At 48.9% G+C, this 18,874-nt stretch overlaps 1 protein-coding gene across 7 annotated transcripts in view; it reads left to right on the top strand.

Annotated features, from left to right (window-relative positions):
* Positions 1–12,656, top strand: part of LOC144151427 (SEC14-like protein 2) — a 273,494-nt gene extending 260,838 nt beyond the window's left edge. For 3 of the 7 annotated variants that reach the window (XM_077682468.1, XM_077682470.1, XM_077682469.1), the window contains 3 exons: positions 1,294–1,401; positions 10,177–10,375; positions 10,830–12,653. In XM_077682468.1, the coding sequence (XP_077538594.1) occupies positions 1,294–1,401; positions 10,177–10,375; positions 10,830–10,990 (468 nt within the window). In that variant the 3' untranslated portion in view covers positions 10,991–12,653. Of the gene's footprint in view, positions 1–1,293; positions 1,402–10,176; positions 10,376–10,829 lie in introns of all 7 variants that reach the window. The other 4 variants (XM_077682475.1, XM_077682474.1, XM_077682473.1 and 1 more) reach the window with 3 other exon arrangements.
* Positions 12,657–18,874: the final 6,218 nt, after the last annotated feature.

Below are 18,874 nucleotides of genomic sequence, written 5' to 3'. Positions count from 1 at the left end.
TATGCAGTACTTAGACCAAAGGCTTTCCTGGCGTTACGTAATCCTGCACCCCTACTGAGATCGACGCTGACATTCCCTATGGACACTTCGCACGCTAAATCATATAAAGGGAATTCACCTGGCCCTCGACCCAGGAGACACACTGTCGCTGCTTCCCACCCTTCCATAGTCCCTCAATTGCAAGAACCGTTTGCGGGGAAGAATAAAAGAAGGCGGGGGACTTGGAATAACCATAGAATCTTAGGGGCGAATTTTGAAAATATATTAGAATCAGGCCAGATCTTTTGTGTTCATATTTGATGAAATCGCTGTCTAATACCTCGGCTACGCTATGGTCTGAATGTCATTTCAACTAAATGAGGGGTTTCGAATGCCATTCGGAATCCACCGTGCTCCACTACGATTTCGATGGCATTTGAAAGGTTTAACAATCGCTCGCCGTGCTGCCAGGCGCTGCTGCTGTCGAGTTCTGTTTTTACGCAGTTATGCAACAATCAAATTTAGCAGATGTCTTTGGCATTGAAATGATATCAAATTATAAATATCGTGGGCTTTGACGCAGTTTTTGCTTAATTCTGAATCGCAATCGAGGTTTCTTGTGCTGTTTTATGATGTCTGGCCACACTGGTTTGTCGCTTTCTCGCTCTAGTGTTGAGAGTATGGAATCATGGCATCTTGATATCATGATTTAAGTGAATGAGAGGTAAACAAAGTCCCACAATTCAGTATATTTTGTTTGTTTTAAGTGCATCAATAATGTATTTGTTTATGCTGGCTTGGAACGCTGTGTGCGAGAGTGCTCGAAATGGCATTCGAGAGCCCCAAATGTCTCTCTGGGTGCTCATTTGGCTCGAATATCATTTGAGCCGAATGGCATTTCAAAACCAAGTGGAGCAGCACAACTTCGCATTTGGGTCAAATGACATTTGGTTCAAATGACTTTCTGACGCTAGTGTAGCAGGGGTATAAATCAACGTCTCTGTCGATCGGAGCTCTGTCTCTCCCAAATGGTGCAGGCTAAGGTGTCGTCCAACTTGTCAGCCCGATGATGAAATACTGCTCTATCGTAACACCCGCCAGCCCTTCCTTGGTTCACCTCCAACTTTTCTCAACAAATATGTCAGCCAAAACTTCAAGCCGAAGTCTTGGGAACTGGCTTTCTTGGTTCTTGAATACCGTATCCCCCGTTATTTACAATGTTTAGAAGTCTTCTGTGCCTTTGGCGCGATTTCTGTTCATCATGCGACCTTTGTTGACTGTCTAGAATGAATAGTTTGGTGCTGTCGCCCGTAGATCTGCCCGGCCGGCCCCGTTCCCGACGAGTACCGGCGGCGAACGCCCGAGACACCAGACAACCAGCAGCGCACCACCATCGGAGCTGGAAGTAGCTGGACTCTGCCGGTAAGCGAACAGAGTCCCGTCGACGCTGTCTTAGCTTGGCTCACCACCGTAAACGTGTCATAGCGTGCCATTAAACCGATCCGGAGTCGGGGCCTGGTTTTTGGGTAAGATTCGATGCAGCTACGCACAACGCCGAAGTGACGGAGTATTAGTGGCCGCAAGGTGTTGGTCACTGCTTAGGTTGTGGTGTCGGGACATGTGGTCTTTACAGTCGTCTACACGAATTGGCATAAAGCATTCACGCGCACTACGAGTAACAACCGCATGTTTGAGCCAGTTGTGAACTTGTAGGCGGCCGATGTGACGGTGCGGCACGGCCTACATTTATTCAGAGTTGCTTGGGGACGACAACATGGGCCTGAGAATCGGAGAGCGCCCCTATAGTGCGACCGAGAAGCGCGGAGGCCATCGTGTTCTGTCTTGCGCCATCATTTAAAGAACTGATGATAATGGGGCGCTGACATGATGATGATGCCGCTACATGGCTCCCCCCCTAGCGCGCAACGCGTGATGAATTAACAGGCTCATAAAAGCCCGCAAAAAATGCATGAAAAGCTGCAGAAGGAGCTATGTACAAATGAACGCAGACAATCTACTGCGTGGAAAACAGCCGGGTGCGATTTAGAACTATGTACAGTTATGTGCGTCCGTATTCACGGAAAGTTTGGTGGGCAGTCCAAGGTCGGCATTGAGGAAGCGTCCGGGGCAATTAGTATCCTCGGGTGGCCTGCACTGGGAGTTCCAGTGCGGTCGCAGGCGGTGGTGAGGCGACAACCGTGCAGGAGCAATTAGAACTGCTGTCGAGCGAAGTACAGCACCTGCGAAACAGGGCAGACCAATCCGGGCACGCAGCCTGCACAGGCAGCCTCCGTGTGCCCGGTCTACAGGCAGTAATGGCAAAACCAGCGATGGCGTTGTGAGTACTTCGTACCTCAGGCCGTGACAGACTGCGCCAGACGGCTGGGTGCTGCGTGTTGCCGGCGCTCGAGGCGGTTTTCTGGGGCGAGTGGGTTTACGTGAGAAAGCGCGCAAAACGCGTAGATGCGCCTTGGAAGTATAGTTAACTCGCCGGAATAGTTGTCTGGTGTGGCAAGTCGTGATTATCCTCCGTAGAGCTCGTGTCAGCCCAGCAGCGGCTTTGACGGCTCGCTGATACTGGCGAGCCCAGGTTAGCCGAACGCGTGACTTACAGTGTTCGGTTCCTGGCTTTTGGAGTAGAAGACGATAAGCATGATTCACGATGCTTGCTGGCTGAGACAGAGATAGCCCCGGGTGCCTGGAGCCAGGAATTGGTGTGCGGCTATCATGTTCATTTGTCCCCGTGCTCTCCACGGCTGCTTGTTCAGAGGCCTTCTGCAATCGCCGCGGTGCGCTGCCATTGTCGTCTAACTGGCAGGTGGGGACAGGAGGGCATGGTGCATCGCGTGACGACCTAAATGAAGGGGTCGCAGCAGCCACCTCGCAAGTGGTCGCAATGCCTGGGTCAGCAGCGGCTGCGATTGGCACTCCAAGGCGTGCGCCCAAACATTATGTGCTAGGATCCGAAGTGGCGCCTTGGTCCACAGAGGACGCTTATGCGAAAGGTGGCAAATGGGGTTGCTTCAAAGGCCACCCTGGTGCTTCAGCAGGGCGTGTAGGCAGCGCAGCTGCGGTGGCGGACAGACTGCTGGAGGGGTGGAAGGTAGACTCTACAGCAGAGGTGCCATCCAGTGAGGTGTGACCAGGCCATCGTTGCAACACCGTCTCTGCATACTCTGCAACACCGTCTGCATACTCTGCAACAACTCTGCAACATACTCTGCAACACCGTCGCCGTAGGCGCGCTGTTGCGAGGCGGGAGGACCGCGACAACAGTGGAGCAATGCTCCGTGGCTGGCGCGGGTAGTTTATGGAACCGTCCGGAGCACGCAAGGAGCAAGGCCCTGAGCTCGTCATAAGGGCGTGCTCCAGGTTCCGGCAAGCTGGGGGCCAGAGCGGAAGGTAGCAGCTCACGGATCAGGAAATAACGGTCCTGCTGCAACGTGACAGCGTATAGGTCGAAAAAACACTCCGTCTGGCAAAGCCACACCTTGGGGTTCTCGGGGAAGAACTGCGGGCGAGGTGGAAAAGCCGCCGTACTAAGCGAGAGTGTCAGCTTACCGGGAGTCAAGTGGTTGGGTGCAGCAGGCGTGGAGGGGGTCAAGGTAGAGCACGGACGTTTTGTGAAGACGGGTAGTGATGGAATGTAGCATCATGCTCCGGCCACAGGCTAATCGCACTTCTCATTCCAACACTTGGCGTGTCGTGCGAGGAGGCAACGACGTGGAGCGATGCCGAGTCATTACGGCAAGCAGGGCTCGTACCAACACGCGCCATGACAAGAATCTCAAGGTCATGGTATGGTTGCTCACTATAGTCTATGATGTCGACGCGCAGGCCATGTGGAAGCAGGGCTGTGGCAATGTGGTACCACTCAGCCTGTGGGTCGATGCGCCGTAGCTGGAAGTGTGCCGCCATTTCACGGAACCAGGCTCCGGGGTAGCGGTGCTCGAAGGCCGGGTAGGGGGGCAGATTGAAGATGCCGCCGGGCTCCATGCTGCTGACGTCCGGGTCACGGCCCATGTGACGGTGCGGCAGGGCCTACATTTATTCAGAGTTGCGTGGGGACGACAACATGGGCCCGAGAATTGGAGAGCGCCCGTAGAGTGCGGCCGAGCAGCGCGGAGGCCATCGCGTTCTGTCTTGCGTCATCATTTGAAGAACTGGGGATTATGGGGCTCCCGCGTTGATGATGATGCCGCTACAAACTCATTTACACAACTTCGCCCGTGCCGCATATCATAGAGTTTCTCAATATCCGCATATCATATAAACATCATTTCTATGCATCGGCTCTTACGAGCTCAAACGTCACAGTGCGCACCAACCCGACACCGCCTCAAGAGGGCAGCTGCAGTGGGGGCGACCACTGAAGTTGCTTAATGCTCGAAGGGAAGGGTTTATTTAAGTGCCGACCTCCCGGTTTCAGACATGTACACCCTGCGGCAAAATAAGCCAGGGCACGCGAGCGGGCGGCAAAATAGGGTGCCTTGATGCCAACTCCGCCATACAGGGTGTGGAGACACCCTTTGAACGTTTCCGTGCCGCCGCAATTTGGTGAAAGTGCTCAACGCGTTGTTTTTTTCGTTTCCCACAAGACTTAGCAACACGAAACAGATAAGGTGATTCAAACTTCGTCAGTAAACCGCGTTGCGGTGATAATTTTTGCGCCGTTTTGATACAATGATTTGCTGCGGCGGCGAGCGAGTGACCCAAAATAGCGGCGCCAGCGTATACATGTCTCCACCCTGTCTCCCAATGGAATTCTGTGGAGCAGCGCTTGAAGTTTTCTGTGTTTTTTTTTTTCAGCTCCGCACCCGGAGCTGCTTCACCGCGCTGCACTTAACGAGGTGCTCCGTCCGGTACTGCAACTGACTACATTTACAATATTAGTGATGACATCACTTTGGGTTGCAACCCCTCCACTCCAGCTCTTTCATCGCACTAGTCATGATTCCAGTGTGTCGAACCGAAAAAAAAAACGGTTCGGTTACGGTTCGGGTTCAGGCGAAATCATTTCGTTCCGGTTCAGTTCCGGTTCGACAAAATCACGTACCGAACCGGTTCGCGAACCGGTTCGATTAGTTGAATTATGACTGAAATTAAAAAAAACAATTATTAGTTTAAAACGACACTCAAATCAAAATACAAACAAAAATTCAAAATTCTGTTGTTCCCCAAGGTCAGTGGCGCAATTTCAAAGCAAAGTTTAAACAATTACGAGATATTAGAAAAACAGATGAAGTGGCGACGATTTACCACCTACTTTCCCGCCCAGACTTTATGTTGTCCTAGCGAATATATTCATAAAGCCACCACGAAGAGGTATGACGGTGGGATATATTTTCTGCCCTTTCCTTTTTTGTTGAAATCCCAATCGTCGCTATGGAATCGCCCATCACGATAACCTTGAAGCCTTAAATTTAGGCCTGCATAAACCATTGGCGTACATTTTTTATATTTGTAACAAAACTGTAAAATCATACCACAGGCACATACATACTACCAATTGATTAGATTATTTGGTCACCCTGAATAATTTGTTAGCTGTCACCTTATTGAATGTGTTAGCCACACTTTTGTTAAAAGTAAGCTTCAGTTAACGCTCTGTCACTGCATTATTGCTCTGACCACTGCAATACCTTTTGCGGTAGCTATACCGGATGAGTGCATTACAAGCACTATGTCATCGTACCGCCTGACCCCCTGCCATTGTTCCGTGTGCTACATCGCGGAATCTTATAAGAGATTATGCTGTTACAAAATGAAAGGGAAATTAGACGCGCGGAGCATATGAAATGGGACTTTTTTTTACTAGACGCTCTTTAATTCGTCCACAGCAGTACTCCCCTCCGGAACGAGTAGCAGTAGAAGTAATGTAGCGAGTTGGGCAGTCGGTACAAGTACACCTTCGAAAAAAAGCAGATCTTAAAGAGGCAAAACTGCATCAGCAGCACGGCTTAGCCACTGAGCAGCTTCTGCGGTCACACTTGTCAAGTATTAACAATTTGCAGGTGTCGGACCTTTTAAACAAATTATGAAATGCAAAAAGTTTGCACAGATCGGGTGTGGGCTTTCGCTGTTGCGCAGTGGAGCACTCCTGCAGCCTGATTGCTCCAATAAAGTCGCAGCTAGGGAAGGGCAAAGTCGTTTTTTATCCCCGGCAAGCTGCCGAGAATTACATTTCGTTTGGTCAGCTTGCACTACGCTCGCGCTTCCAGCAGCAACAGACCATTGCGGCATTGTTGCTCATTCATTTCCCCTGTTGTTACATAAAGCGTGATAAATCTGGAGGGGAAAGTGCGCGAGCGGGTACGAAGTTGATGGTACGTGAAAAAAAAAAAAGCCTGAATTGCATTGACTGTGCAATATCAACCGCGGAGGGTCGAACCGTTTCGGCATAAACCGGTAACCGTTATTTCTTTTTTCGGTTCAGTTCCGGTTTGGGTTCAGCCTGCTAAAAAATAACGGTTTGGGTTCGGGTTCAGTTCCGGCAAAAATACCGGTTCAGTTCCGGTTTTCGGTTCGGTTCGGTTCGACACCCTGCATGATTCAAGCGTAGATACAAGAAACTTATAGCGAATGACGACGACAAGGACCAAGTTATTATACGACACGTCTCCGCACTTTAATAAAGCACAATGTTCAATATAAATAAATCTTAAAAAAAACGATTCACAAAGGTGAAGGAAGCGTGTGGCCGACATAATTTGAACCCTCCAGAGTGCACGGTTGTTTTGTAGCGGTACACATCTTTCTCCTTTCGAAGCGCACACGAGGATCCACAACAGACCGCACACTACCTCTTCTTCGTGCGGGCGCAGAACAGCCTGAATGCATTGCAGCGTGGTGCACAACGTTGCGGAGGTGTTCGGCCGTGACGCCATCGTAGGCGTGTCGCAGCCCAGGCTTCTGGGTCCCATGCACGCGCAGCAGACGGGGGCGCCAGTGCAGCTGACCACTCTCACCTTGGTCACCTGAAGTGCGCGGATCGTGAAGCACATTTCGCAGTCCAATGCGAAGACGCCGCCGGCGACACCAAACCGCGGACGGTGCTTACGAAGAAGCATGCCGGCGTGCCGCTCTCGCCTCGTGGCCCCTCCCTCGCACGTACGTGGTACTCGGAGGGCCCGCGGCTGGACTCGTTGGCCGAGGTCCCGCAGTAGCTGCGCTCGCTGCCGTAGCGCCGTTCCGTGTGGAAGGGGCAGGCGTCGGTGTGGTAGTACTCGCCGCCCAGCGTGGTGATGGAAACGTGGCAGCGGCAGCACTGCTTGCGACTCCACTGGACTGTCGCCCTGGAATAGGGAGTTACTGATGGGTTCAAGGTGGCTTCAGGGGGGCTTGTAGCTCAGACGCTGTTGGTACAGGGCGACGGTGCAGACCAGAAGGCGGTAGGCGTCTTCCACCAGGGCGCACCACGCGCACGAGCCGAGCAGGAGATGCAATGCGAGGACAGCGGCGCCATGCTGCGGAGGGCAAGCGAGGCTTCCACGTATCTCCCGTCGCCGCTGAAACCCGTGCCTGGAACGGGGTCGCTGTGTCTTTGCGCCGTGGTAATCTGCCACGGGTTCCGGTACTGGGCCCCTGCCTCCGGCTCCCTGTCATCGGCGTCATTGTGCACCGCGTCATTTTGCTTCCCTGTCCAGGAGGACCCCTGCATGACACCGTACCTTCACTTGACAAGTTGCCAGCCACGCTGACGACGTAGGGTGTTGGAACGCTGGGTAGGGCAGAAAGAGTTCTCACTGGTAATTTGCGAGTTCCCAGCACGTGATGTTCACCCTGTCTGGTGGTGCCGTGTGCGCCTTTTGAGGTCAGCAGAGCAGTCACCGATACGCGTGCGATCGGTTGTAATGCCTGGGCAACGCTATTAAAGACGATAGTCTTTCTTGGGCTACTTAAACCCAGAAATTTTGGTCTGTCTGTCTGTCCGTCCGTCCGTCTGTCTGTCTGTCTGTCTGTAACTCGATTCAGCCACCCGGCCAAAGCAAAATGCTTACTGCGCAATAGTCTTATATACTCACAGCCAAATGTAAACGTCTATAATCCCGGTTTATATGTTCATATTTGTCAACTTTGTTGAACAAGAACAATAAATTACGCAAATATAAGACAGGAAATTAGTACACAAAGGATATTTACAGTGTTCCTTTATTTAAAAAATCCTGGATGCTTGGTTTTTCGATAGCAAATGATAGTCTACATCTACTGCAGAACAACACGTACCGCCTGCTGATGCCCGCGCCACCTCCGGGCGGCATATGAGAAATCACGCGGCAACAGCAAAGAAAGGTTCCATTAGCTAGGTTTCACGTTCTGCTTGGAACGCACGTGGAGCACGGCAACGCGGTTCTGTAAACCTTGAAGTCGGCCGCCTCGATTCACCCGCGTCTCCGCCGTACTACAGCGCTGGCATCGAGGAACCCCGCCTGTAGCAGTGGAATGCGGTAAATTCAAATCGCCTTGAGCAAACCTTTGTTTACCTTGGGATGAACGCGATGGAACAGGCACAGCGTGAGAGGTGATCGGGAATGCAAAGGGGGGCATTTCCTTCGCAAGTGTCTTCAAAGACTATCGTCTTTTGATGACATTTGCAACGAAAGGAGCAGATACGCGGCCAATGTTTTTTTTTTTTTTTGCACTAGCAGCGCGCGTATTTCTTCTTCGCCTTTCATAGTGCGGTGAAGTCGTAGTCAAACTGTTTATTGGAGCAAAAGGAAAAGGCAAGAGGGTGGTGGTGAAGCGCCCCTAGTCCAGGATGCCCCTTGACCGGGCGGACTCGATGGCTCAAGAAAGCAAAGCGCTCTGGAGGACCGGGTCGGGGCTGATTAGGTGAGTCTCCAACACTGCTACGGCGTGGGGAAGGGGGGTTGGTTAGGGGAGTGGGCTGTCGTAGTGTTGGCATTGACGCGGCTAGAAAGTGGGTGCGATCTGGTGGAGGATGACGTGATTGTGGAAGGTACCGGTGTGCGCGTGTTTTTAGGAGCTCGGGTGGTCGGCGTCTCCTCTCGTCATCGTTTCACGTAGTCATGGTACTAAAACACCGGGACTCTCGTTTTCCAACGCCTCGCCCTGGAGCGTAACGCGTACTAAAAGAACGCACCGTTACACTCGTTTTTCAGCGCCTCGCGCTAGAATGCTTCGTGCTTCAAAGACGCGAGACTTTTACAGCAGAGCTGTATACCTCTACCCCCCCCCCCCAAACTGTTTTATCTCCGTGGGCAAAAACGCCAAGGCGCCAAAAATTCATTTATACACCGCATGCTTCGCCCCTCCCCAGGTTTCACTTTAGTGTAGATGGCCATTTTTTTTTTCTAAAATGAGAACCACAATACGATGGCGAAGACGGGTTGATGAATGGAGGAGGCTCAAATATTATTAAATTTTCTGAGGAAGCTGTTTAGCATGACTTTGTAGCCTTATGGCTGCATTCAGACGAATATCAAATAGACTTCTGCAGAAACTTACGCCCCTTGTGGGCATCCTATAAACTCGTCGACTGTCATTTGTCGGTCACTTCAAGTTGCTGATTGTTCGCTCTCGCGCTACAATCGGGCAGACTCCTGGTTACCTCGAAGGGTACAGAATAAGTCCAGGTATAGGCGGAGGTTCTGGACTTGAATTCCGGACGAGGAAGAATTTGTCTTTCACTGCAAAGCTTCCCTTTGTACCTGCAAGGTAGCTTCAGCTGGACGTCAAACTTTTCTTCACACAAACCCAAGACCCTGGGGCCTTCCCCTAAACATTGGAGATTAGGCCTAGTATTAGCAGCCACATCGCGATTTTTCATCTGCGCATATATTGTCGTCTCTTACCCATTTGTACCAGCCGTCGGGGGGCCCAACGGGTGTCGGAATTCATGACCACGAGAGCTTTATTCTCTAGCAACTGGGCTACTCAGACCACGCAACGTAAAGTATAGTCGTGAGTCTGCTAGGTGCTACATTTTATTGTCCCATAAGCACTGCATCCACGCTGTGGCCAAATCACATGTACCTGCAAAGATGGCCCGTGAACTCTGATTTGACATCGCTTCTTGCCTGCAGCTATAAGACCGCAAATTGACTGCTTGTGAGTGACATTTAATGCTCATTTGGTTTCAACTGATCTTTCGCCACATGGCTTATACGGGGCCCAGTGTTCCCAGTGACGGCAACACGATGCGTCACAACCTCCACTTCTCTGTGCGCGTCGCAGGTGTCCGTTGCGCGAGCAGGATCTGTACTTCGCTGGAAATTCAGTATGGCCTCGGGGGATCTGGCGTTCGCGGTGCGGTACCGATCCCCCGGGTCTGGCGACAACGGCAAGGCGCGAGACCTGCTGACGTCCCATAGGTTGTCCTCGTCCCGCCAGGAGCCCCATCGTGGGAGCCTGCGCTGCCACGAACCCGGAACATGTGAGCGCTCTGCAGGCAGTCGCTGCCAATTTTTTTCACGATCGAAATATGTGGCGCTAAAAGCTTGAAAATCATAGCGACCGCACTTCGTTTTTGTGACGTCAGAACTAGGTTCGATCTTCCTCTTCGCAAAAAAAAAAAATGATGCGCATTCATCTCTCATCAATGGATGGACCTGTGAAGTCATCATCTGATCGCCTGTTCGAGACAATTAAATTAGCGAATTCTAGTCACGGTCAACCTTCTTCTCAAATACGTAATTCCCCAACTCTCACCGAACCACAACCCACGTCCACTCTCGAGGAACAATGCCGTGTCAGCACCGTATTGATGCATCATAGTGATGTCTGCTATAATCCTTGTTTTTGTACAAAAGAGTCACATAAGGTATCGTGAGTTATGCAGTTTACGAGATAGTGACCTAACTTTGTTTTCTCTCCTCGACCTCGTGTAGACGAGCTGGTGTTTGACAACACGTTCAGTTGGATCACGCGCAAGGAGCTGAGCTACAGCGTGCAGCTGCTCCCACCCGCGACCGCGGACTGTCCGGGCCCCGTGGAAAACGGCGACGGCGGGAACGTGCTCTCGTGGACCGAGACGACAGTGTCACCGTAGTGGGCGGGCACATACGGTGTCCTTGCGCTTTCGTGTGAAGCGAAAGGCTGCGCCTCACCTGGCACCCAGTATTCCGCACCCTGGATAAGATCTCTTGAGACTGTCGCGTCAAGCATTCAAAGCGATTTGTGTCATCCAGCGGCGAATCTATTCCTCATACAAAGCACTTTGGTATCCAGTATGTGTACCTGCACCGAAAGACACCCCAGTTTGGCGTTCTAACGAATATTTTCATAGGCGAAGACTGTAAGCTTCGAAGTTGGAAGCCTGCAAAGCTGAACCGCACAGAGAGAAAGAGAGATACAGACAGACAGAGAGAAAGAGGTACAGATGTTTATTGAAGCAAAAGAGGTGTTGAGATTGTGCTACGGGTGGTGCCCTCCTTCCAGAGCTCTAGACCATTATGTTACCTACCTTCGGGCTCGAAGAAGCAAGTACCTCTGAATCCCAGAGCCGGAGGTGGCCAAGATGCCTTTCATAGCGCGAAGGTATTTGTGCTGCTGTTAGAAAAGCATGCTGTCGCGAAGAGCAAACCATAATGTGCAATGTATTTGCGATTACGAGTGAGTACTCTCGTCCTGGTTTGGTTTAAGCTCCAAGAAATTGTAACTGGCACAACGGATATCCTTTGGTGCCGGCGGCAGAAAACACTCGCCAGGTGGGAAGAGGCATATTGACGTAAATAGCCACCGGAACGCTGCTGCGGTCAGCGAGACCGCATTGTTATTCGTTGTTCTTTGGCCCATTGTCAGCGGTCCTCTAATCTATTGTCTGCGCGCGCAGCTTTTAATCATCGGTCCAGGTGATAACAATCACACGGAGCCACAGCGCGGCATATATCTGATAAATTCTTCTCGATGTTGTTCGGACATCCTTATTCCCATACTGACAGTCGTCAGCTGAAACATCTGTCGCAAGGGCTATCCCAAGTTTCGATTGTAAACAATTACATGTCTGGGACTAGGCATGGGCGACCCACGTGGCGTGGGGCGCGTGTACAGCGAAAACAGACTTCGTCATTGGTCCTGTTGCTGCTGTCGTTTCGAGTTTTTAAGCCACTCGTATGCAAGGCTCGAGCACGCCACGAAACACCGAGATGTGTTGGAAATAAAGGCGCTTTGTGCAGCTAACTTGGGTCCCAACACAGGCAGATGGGGCGACGAAATGCTTATCCGCCTGCGTATCTCATGAGTAAGGTGTCACATTTGTTTGCACAGGGTCTCCGGTTTAATTCGCGGACGCGGCAAATGTTTTTTTCTAAGGAGGCGAAAAAATAAAACGCGAGTGTGTATGCAACGGTTTCGGCTTATGAAGAGACCTCCGGGTGGCCTAATGTATCCCTATACCGCCAGCCTTGCATTCCCGGAAATGTAAGTGCATCTTCAGCGCGTAAAAATTTGAAGTTCGAGTTTAATTTTGATGACATCATCAGTAGTATTGGCTGTGGTAACTCCCAGTATTAGCGCAATTTTGTAATAAAATATTGCGTGTTTCACGAACAAGTTGTAAATTGATATTGCTGCTAATTTGCGAAACTGGTTCGTTAGCATTTGTTGCGTTCATATGCCGCCAAATAGGAAAAAGCGGAATCGTAAGAGTGAGTGAGTGAGTGAGTGAGTGAGTGAGTGAGTGAGTGAGTGAGTGAGTGAGTGAGTGAGTGAGTGAGTGAGTGAGTGAGTGAGTGAGTGAGTGAGTGAGTGAGTGAGAGAGAGAGAGAGAGAGAGAGAGAGAGAGAGAGAGTGAGTGAGTGAGTGAGTGAGTGAGTGAGTGAGTGAGTGAGTGAGTGAGTGAGTGAGTGAGTGAGTGAGTGAGTGAGTGAGTGAGTGAGTGAGTGAGTGAGTGAGTGAGTGAGTGAGTGAGTGAGTGAGTGAGTGAGTGAGTGAGTGAGTGAGTGAGTGAGTGAGTGAGTGAGTGAGTGAGTGAGTGAGTGAGTGAGTGAGTGAGTGAGTGAGTGAGTGAGTGAGTGAGTGAGTGAGTGAGTGAGTGAGTGAGTGAGTGAGTGAGTGAGTGAGTGAGTGAGTGAGTGAGTGAGTGAGTGAGTGAGTGAGTGAGTGAGTGAGTGAGTGAGTGAGTGGAGTGAGTGGAGTGAGTGAGTGAGTGAGAGAGAGAGAGAGAGAGAGAAACGATTGCCATTTCGGGTGTTCAACAAACACCAGAGAGGGAAAAAACGGTACTGTGGTCCAATACGAGCGGGGCATTATGGGAATGCGTTCAACGGTTTCTGGTGATCCGCAATCATCAGATTACGGGCTTGAAGCGCTGCCTTTAGGATATATAAACAGAAGTTTGTTATGAATGCTTCTGGGTTTGTTGTTAATGCTGCGTTAAGGTGGATCCTGTAATATCTCTAGTCGGCGAAGTAGCCGTTTCGACAGCGTCATTCTCATGCGCGTGTCTATGCTGTGTCGCAACTCGTGCTGATGTTCCGACAGGGACCATAAACGGTTCGGTTCATTTAACGCTAATGCGTTGGTCCTAGATGGTGCTTTTTTTTTTAAACCTTCTTTGTGTTCCTCATCTGTAGACCTCTCTCAACAGCCTCACCCGCTTTCTGATTTCCGAAAATACCGCAGTGCTTTGGAGCCACTGGATTGCTACACGGTGCCCAGCGAGGCAAGTGTGGACATTACGCTACTAAGCATATTTGTAAATGCTGAAGCAGCAAGGCTGGAGCATGGGCTTATTGCATCAACATTATCGTTTATTTATCATGTATTTATTTGCCAATGCCCACGAACAGCAATGGACATTCTAGGGTGGTGCACTGTAAAAGTACAAAGACAGACAAAACAAACAATGAAATATGGTAATAGTTGCGCAGGTCAAATAATCAACAATTCCAGGCTAGCATCACACACATTCGCGCACGCACATGAACACACACGCACGCACACTTATGCGCACATACATACTCACAAATTACACACGAACTGCACACTTAAGATATGAGCATTACGGTCTGGTACATCGGCATGTACAAAGACATGGTTCGTGGTGAAGTGCAGGCATCTGCATGCAATCACATTGTAGAAGATAAATAGGAGATGCTTAGGACGCCGTATTATACTGAGGGAGACAGATAACGCGAAATACAGTATACACATCTACATTAATATATATGCACAACACATAAGCCCGCGCCAACGCACCGGCACACACATTACGCACATACACGCTGATATGACAAAACACACCCACGCCTAAATATGTACACACACATACCCAAACATACACATACACCCACCCACACACGCATGTACGTACGTGCGTACGTACACACACAAATACAACATACATACATACATACATACATACATACATACATACATACACACGTGCATACATACATACATACATACATACATACATACATACATACATACACACGTGCATACATACATACATACATACATACATACATACATACATACATACATACATACACACATACATACATACATACATACATACATACATACATACATACATACACACGTGCATACATACATACATACATACATACATACATACATACATACATACATACACACGTGCATACATACATACGTACATGCATACATACATGCATGCATACATACACACGTGCATACATACATACATACATACATACACACACGCGTGCATGCATACATACATACATGCATGCATGCATACATACACACGTACATACATGCATACACACGTACATACATACATACATACATACATACATGCATACGTACGTACATACATACATACATACATACATACATACATACATACATACATACATACATACATACATACATACATACATACATACATACATACATACATACATACATACATACACACACACACGCGTGCGTGCGTGCGTCCGTGCGTACGTACGTACGTACGTACATTCATGTATAGATACATGCACGTGTGAGTATGTGAAAAGCCAAAGGTACAGCTGTGGAATGCTGCAAGGCAGCAAAATCGCGAACTCGGGATCCGTTACACATCGTGCTGAGGATGCAACAAGAGCTTCATAAAGTTACATTTTTAAGAGCACGCTTGAAATACTTAATATTGTCAGAAAAGACGTCCAAGGAGACGCAAAAGTCAACCTTATACACTCGTTGCACTCGGAACGATGGAAACAGCATCTCTGAGGCCGCTGCATCAAAACACATGTGGGGACGGAGTGCTTGCTCTGGAGTCCTAAGCCGAACAGAGCTCACTAATACGGGGCTGTCGAATTTGGAGTGGATACACTATAAGAATAAATCACGCTTCTTGCGTCGAAATTCTAATTCGTTCAGGCTAGGCCACTTGAGGACCTCGTTGTAAGCGCATTTAGCATGCGGGGTGCAGCGGCGAGTAAAAATGCGAAAAAAAAAAATGTTTAAGCCTTCTCCATCCGCAACCATGACAACGCACTCAAACAATTGCAGGCTGCCAATGCAAACTCCACTTTGGGAGTAATAAGGGGTTTATAGAGGTTTAGAAAGCCTGATCCTCCTGAAAAGTCCCTTGATCGGGCTAGGTAATTAACATGAGATGTGAACCGGAGACTGGAATGTATCAAAACACCCAAATCGCGTGTTGTGCTCACTCTTTTTATCAACTGACAGTCGAGGTGGTACGAAAAGGTTACAGCGCAGGAAAAGGAGGCACAAGAACAACAAAGGTGACATAGGCAGCCCTGAGTACGTGTCCTCTCTTCTTCTTATGTGCTGCATGTAGTGGTGCCCGTACGCCCTCAGCTTGTGCGCCGCCAGAGAGCTGCTTCTAAATCGGATATAACGGGACACAGAGTGTTCAAAGAACTATGCATAAAACTACATAAAGGAGTCTTTCTTGTGCGACTCAAGGGTGTGTAACACTTGAAGCATTAAAACTGAAATGGCTTGTTTTACGGGCGAACTTACCTGCAGCACTCACCAAAGCTTGGTTCGCCTGGTGTGCAGCCTAAATGTGCGTTTTTAGTAGCACCGCGATTAGTGCAGCTGCAACACAAAACATTTGTGGTGGATCCTCTCACCAACCGTGAAGGAGCTCAACTCGTGTCAGTCAGGTGTGGCAGTGAAGTAATTGAACATTTTACAAGCCTGAAAGTTGGGCGTGTCCACCTGCTATTTTGGCATACTTTTCGCCTACGAGTGTGGGTTTTAAACACTCTTACAGTTGCGGGAAAAAAACGTGTGCTGTTTTGCTGCAGTTGATGACATTCAAGCTGACGAAGTGCTTCTTCTTACAGAACAATGGCGGTCATCTCTGGCGAGCAATTTTGTCAATATTGGTCCGATATTGGTGAACCCTAGTCATGGTAGGGTGCGCCCTCCCCGCCACGATCGTTTCCGTAGTGCATTACCAAGGTTAAGTCACCCGAAATGATGATGTTCAGTAAACAAGGAACCCGAGGTCAAATGATGCGACCACGAATTGTAAGTGTCGAGTTAATTTCGTGTTGCTCCTACCGATAGAACACGGAAAAGCGACTCCCCTTACATCGTGGAAAGAGCTGCCAAAAGTTTCAGGTAATTATCATTCCGTAGAAATAATTGCAAAAAGAGAATATAATCAGTGCAACCAAGCATGTGATAGCAATGCATAACTAAAAAAGCACTACCGACCTGTAGTTGACTTACAACCGAACCGACAGTCGACGACCGATAGACTGCCGCTATGCACTATAGTGGAACACTGTGTATAGCGAAATAAATGGTGCTTTTCAATGCAGGGTGACGAGAAACTGTCGACTTTACAGTAGCAATATACCTTGATAAATCGAAAGGGGGAGCCAGTGCCCTGGGTGAGGGGACGGGTAAAGGTAGCAATACTAATTTTTAGGGGTGGGAGATTGATCGATTATTCCTCCGATTAATCAATTAATAGTTTATTAATTTTTTAATCGGTTAACCAATTGAAGTTTAGTGAGCCACGCGAGCCAAGCGCCAACGACGATCTGGATCCCTTGGACGGGTCCAGCACCATTGTAAAAAGGAGTCCCAGTGACCTCACCGCCGTCCTGCTGCCGGAAATTCTGAACAAACCACTTTGCCTCCGCAACTGGGCAAATTACTATCGATCGTGTAAAATCACCTGTAATATGACTATCATAAAAAAAATCTGACAATAGAAAAAACCCATTAACAAAACAATGAGCCACTTTTACGCCTTATACTCTCTAAATACACAACCGATTAATTGATTAATTAATCGATCAATGCCATTGGTCAATCGGATTAAAAATTGTAATAGACGCCTGATATGCAGCGAGCATAAAAAAAGTTTACTTGTGAAGTATTGTCCCATAGAAACGCATTAAAAACAGAGAGAGAGAGAGAGAGAGAGAGAGAGAGAGAGAGAGAGAGAGAGAGAGGAGAGAGAGAGAGAGAGAGAGAGAGAGAGAGAGAGAGAGAGAGACGCTATCTGCAATTATTTTGTTTCATGGAGGCTTCTTCGGCCGTCTGGACAAGACGTAGCTGCATTAAGGGATCAGAGCGGTGCAGCAGGGTTTCCCAATTCTCAGTGCTCTATCTGCTTGGCATCTGCTTGATGTCTAAGGGTCTAGATTACGTCTAGAGTGGTCTTCTGGCCTCTTCTGGCATTTCTCCATAATATGCTTGAGGCGCGCGCGGTGGTGACATTTATCTGAGAGGTTTCCCCAAATTTATTAAGCGATATTCCCACATCGTTCGACTGCTGGAGAAATTATACAAATTTTGTTGGCAGTGGTCTCGATAGTAGATTATCTAAAAATGATCGATGACAGTCTTCGGAACACGTTTTTGATACGTTGACAAAACTTTCAACTTCTGTTTAACTCCTCATAAAGAAGTGAACGTAATGCTTCGACGAAGCGAGTCCAATTATAAACATAAAACATTTTGCACCTTTTAAAAGGAAACAGTTCATCCACAAAACGAGAATATCAAATGTGTAGACGCTAGCAATAATGATTAGGAAGAAAATTTGAAACGTCGACAAGACTTCACAAGCAACGAAACTCCTTGGGCGTTTCTTACGGAAGGACCCATGGGTGCGAAAGGGTGTGAGAGTGGGTGAATAAACTTTATTTGCACTACCTTAGGGCACTGATGGCTGGGATCCCGCCCGGGGGTGGGGGCCTCCTCTAGTTCGGGGGAGCTCTGGTTAGCGCTGGACGGAGAGGCCTACGGATCGTATGTTGGGATTTAGGATTATGGGTGAGGGAGGGAGTATTCTAACCCTTCCCTACCATGTGGTAGAGGGTGCCAGGTTGGGGGCAGAAATAGCATCTATAGTAGTGGGTGGGGCACATGGCATGTAGGAGAGTGCCGTAGGGATAAGAGTTCGCCTGAACCTGACGAAAAGAATAAAACATGTCTAGTTTCTAGCTCAAAAGCTCTTTCATAAAAACGAATTCGACATAACAAAACCTCATCATTGTATGCTGTAGGTATCGATAGTTCTCACTAAATTATCTGTGGCATCGATGGTCAACTTATTCAGAGTTTTTTTTTTAAATCACAAGCCCGTGCACGCACACAAACACGCACACGCACAGGCAAACACACGCACATGCATACAATAGCTGTCGTCATCGTTTCTTTCATCTTTGACTTACAGCGCTTTTATGCAGACTAATCTCCAGGGCCTGCATACCTGCATTCCCTCCCACCGGGAATCATCCGTCCACAGCTGCGAAGCAAAGAAGCGAGCTTCGCTATTATTGTAAGGCGAGTAAGAGGCCACTAATTACAACTGTAGTACATGATCAGTATCCCTTCACATGCGCCATCATTTCGCTTCCACAGAGGGTGCGCACTTCTGTCGCTGCATAGGGGAACAAAACGAAGATAACTACCCTCGCATTTAAAACGTGTTTAATGACTGTAGTCGGCGACAGCATGA

Source organism: Haemaphysalis longicornis, unplaced genomic scaffold (genome assembly GCF_048455015.1).
Source record: "Haemaphysalis longicornis isolate Haplotype H1 unplaced genomic scaffold, Haemaphysalis longicornis Haplotype H1 scaffold_9, whole genome shotgun sequence".
NCBI lineage: Eukaryota > Metazoa > Arthropoda > Arachnida > Ixodida > Ixodidae > Haemaphysalis > Haemaphysalis longicornis.
This window is presented reverse-complemented; position numbering and strand designations above follow the sequence as displayed.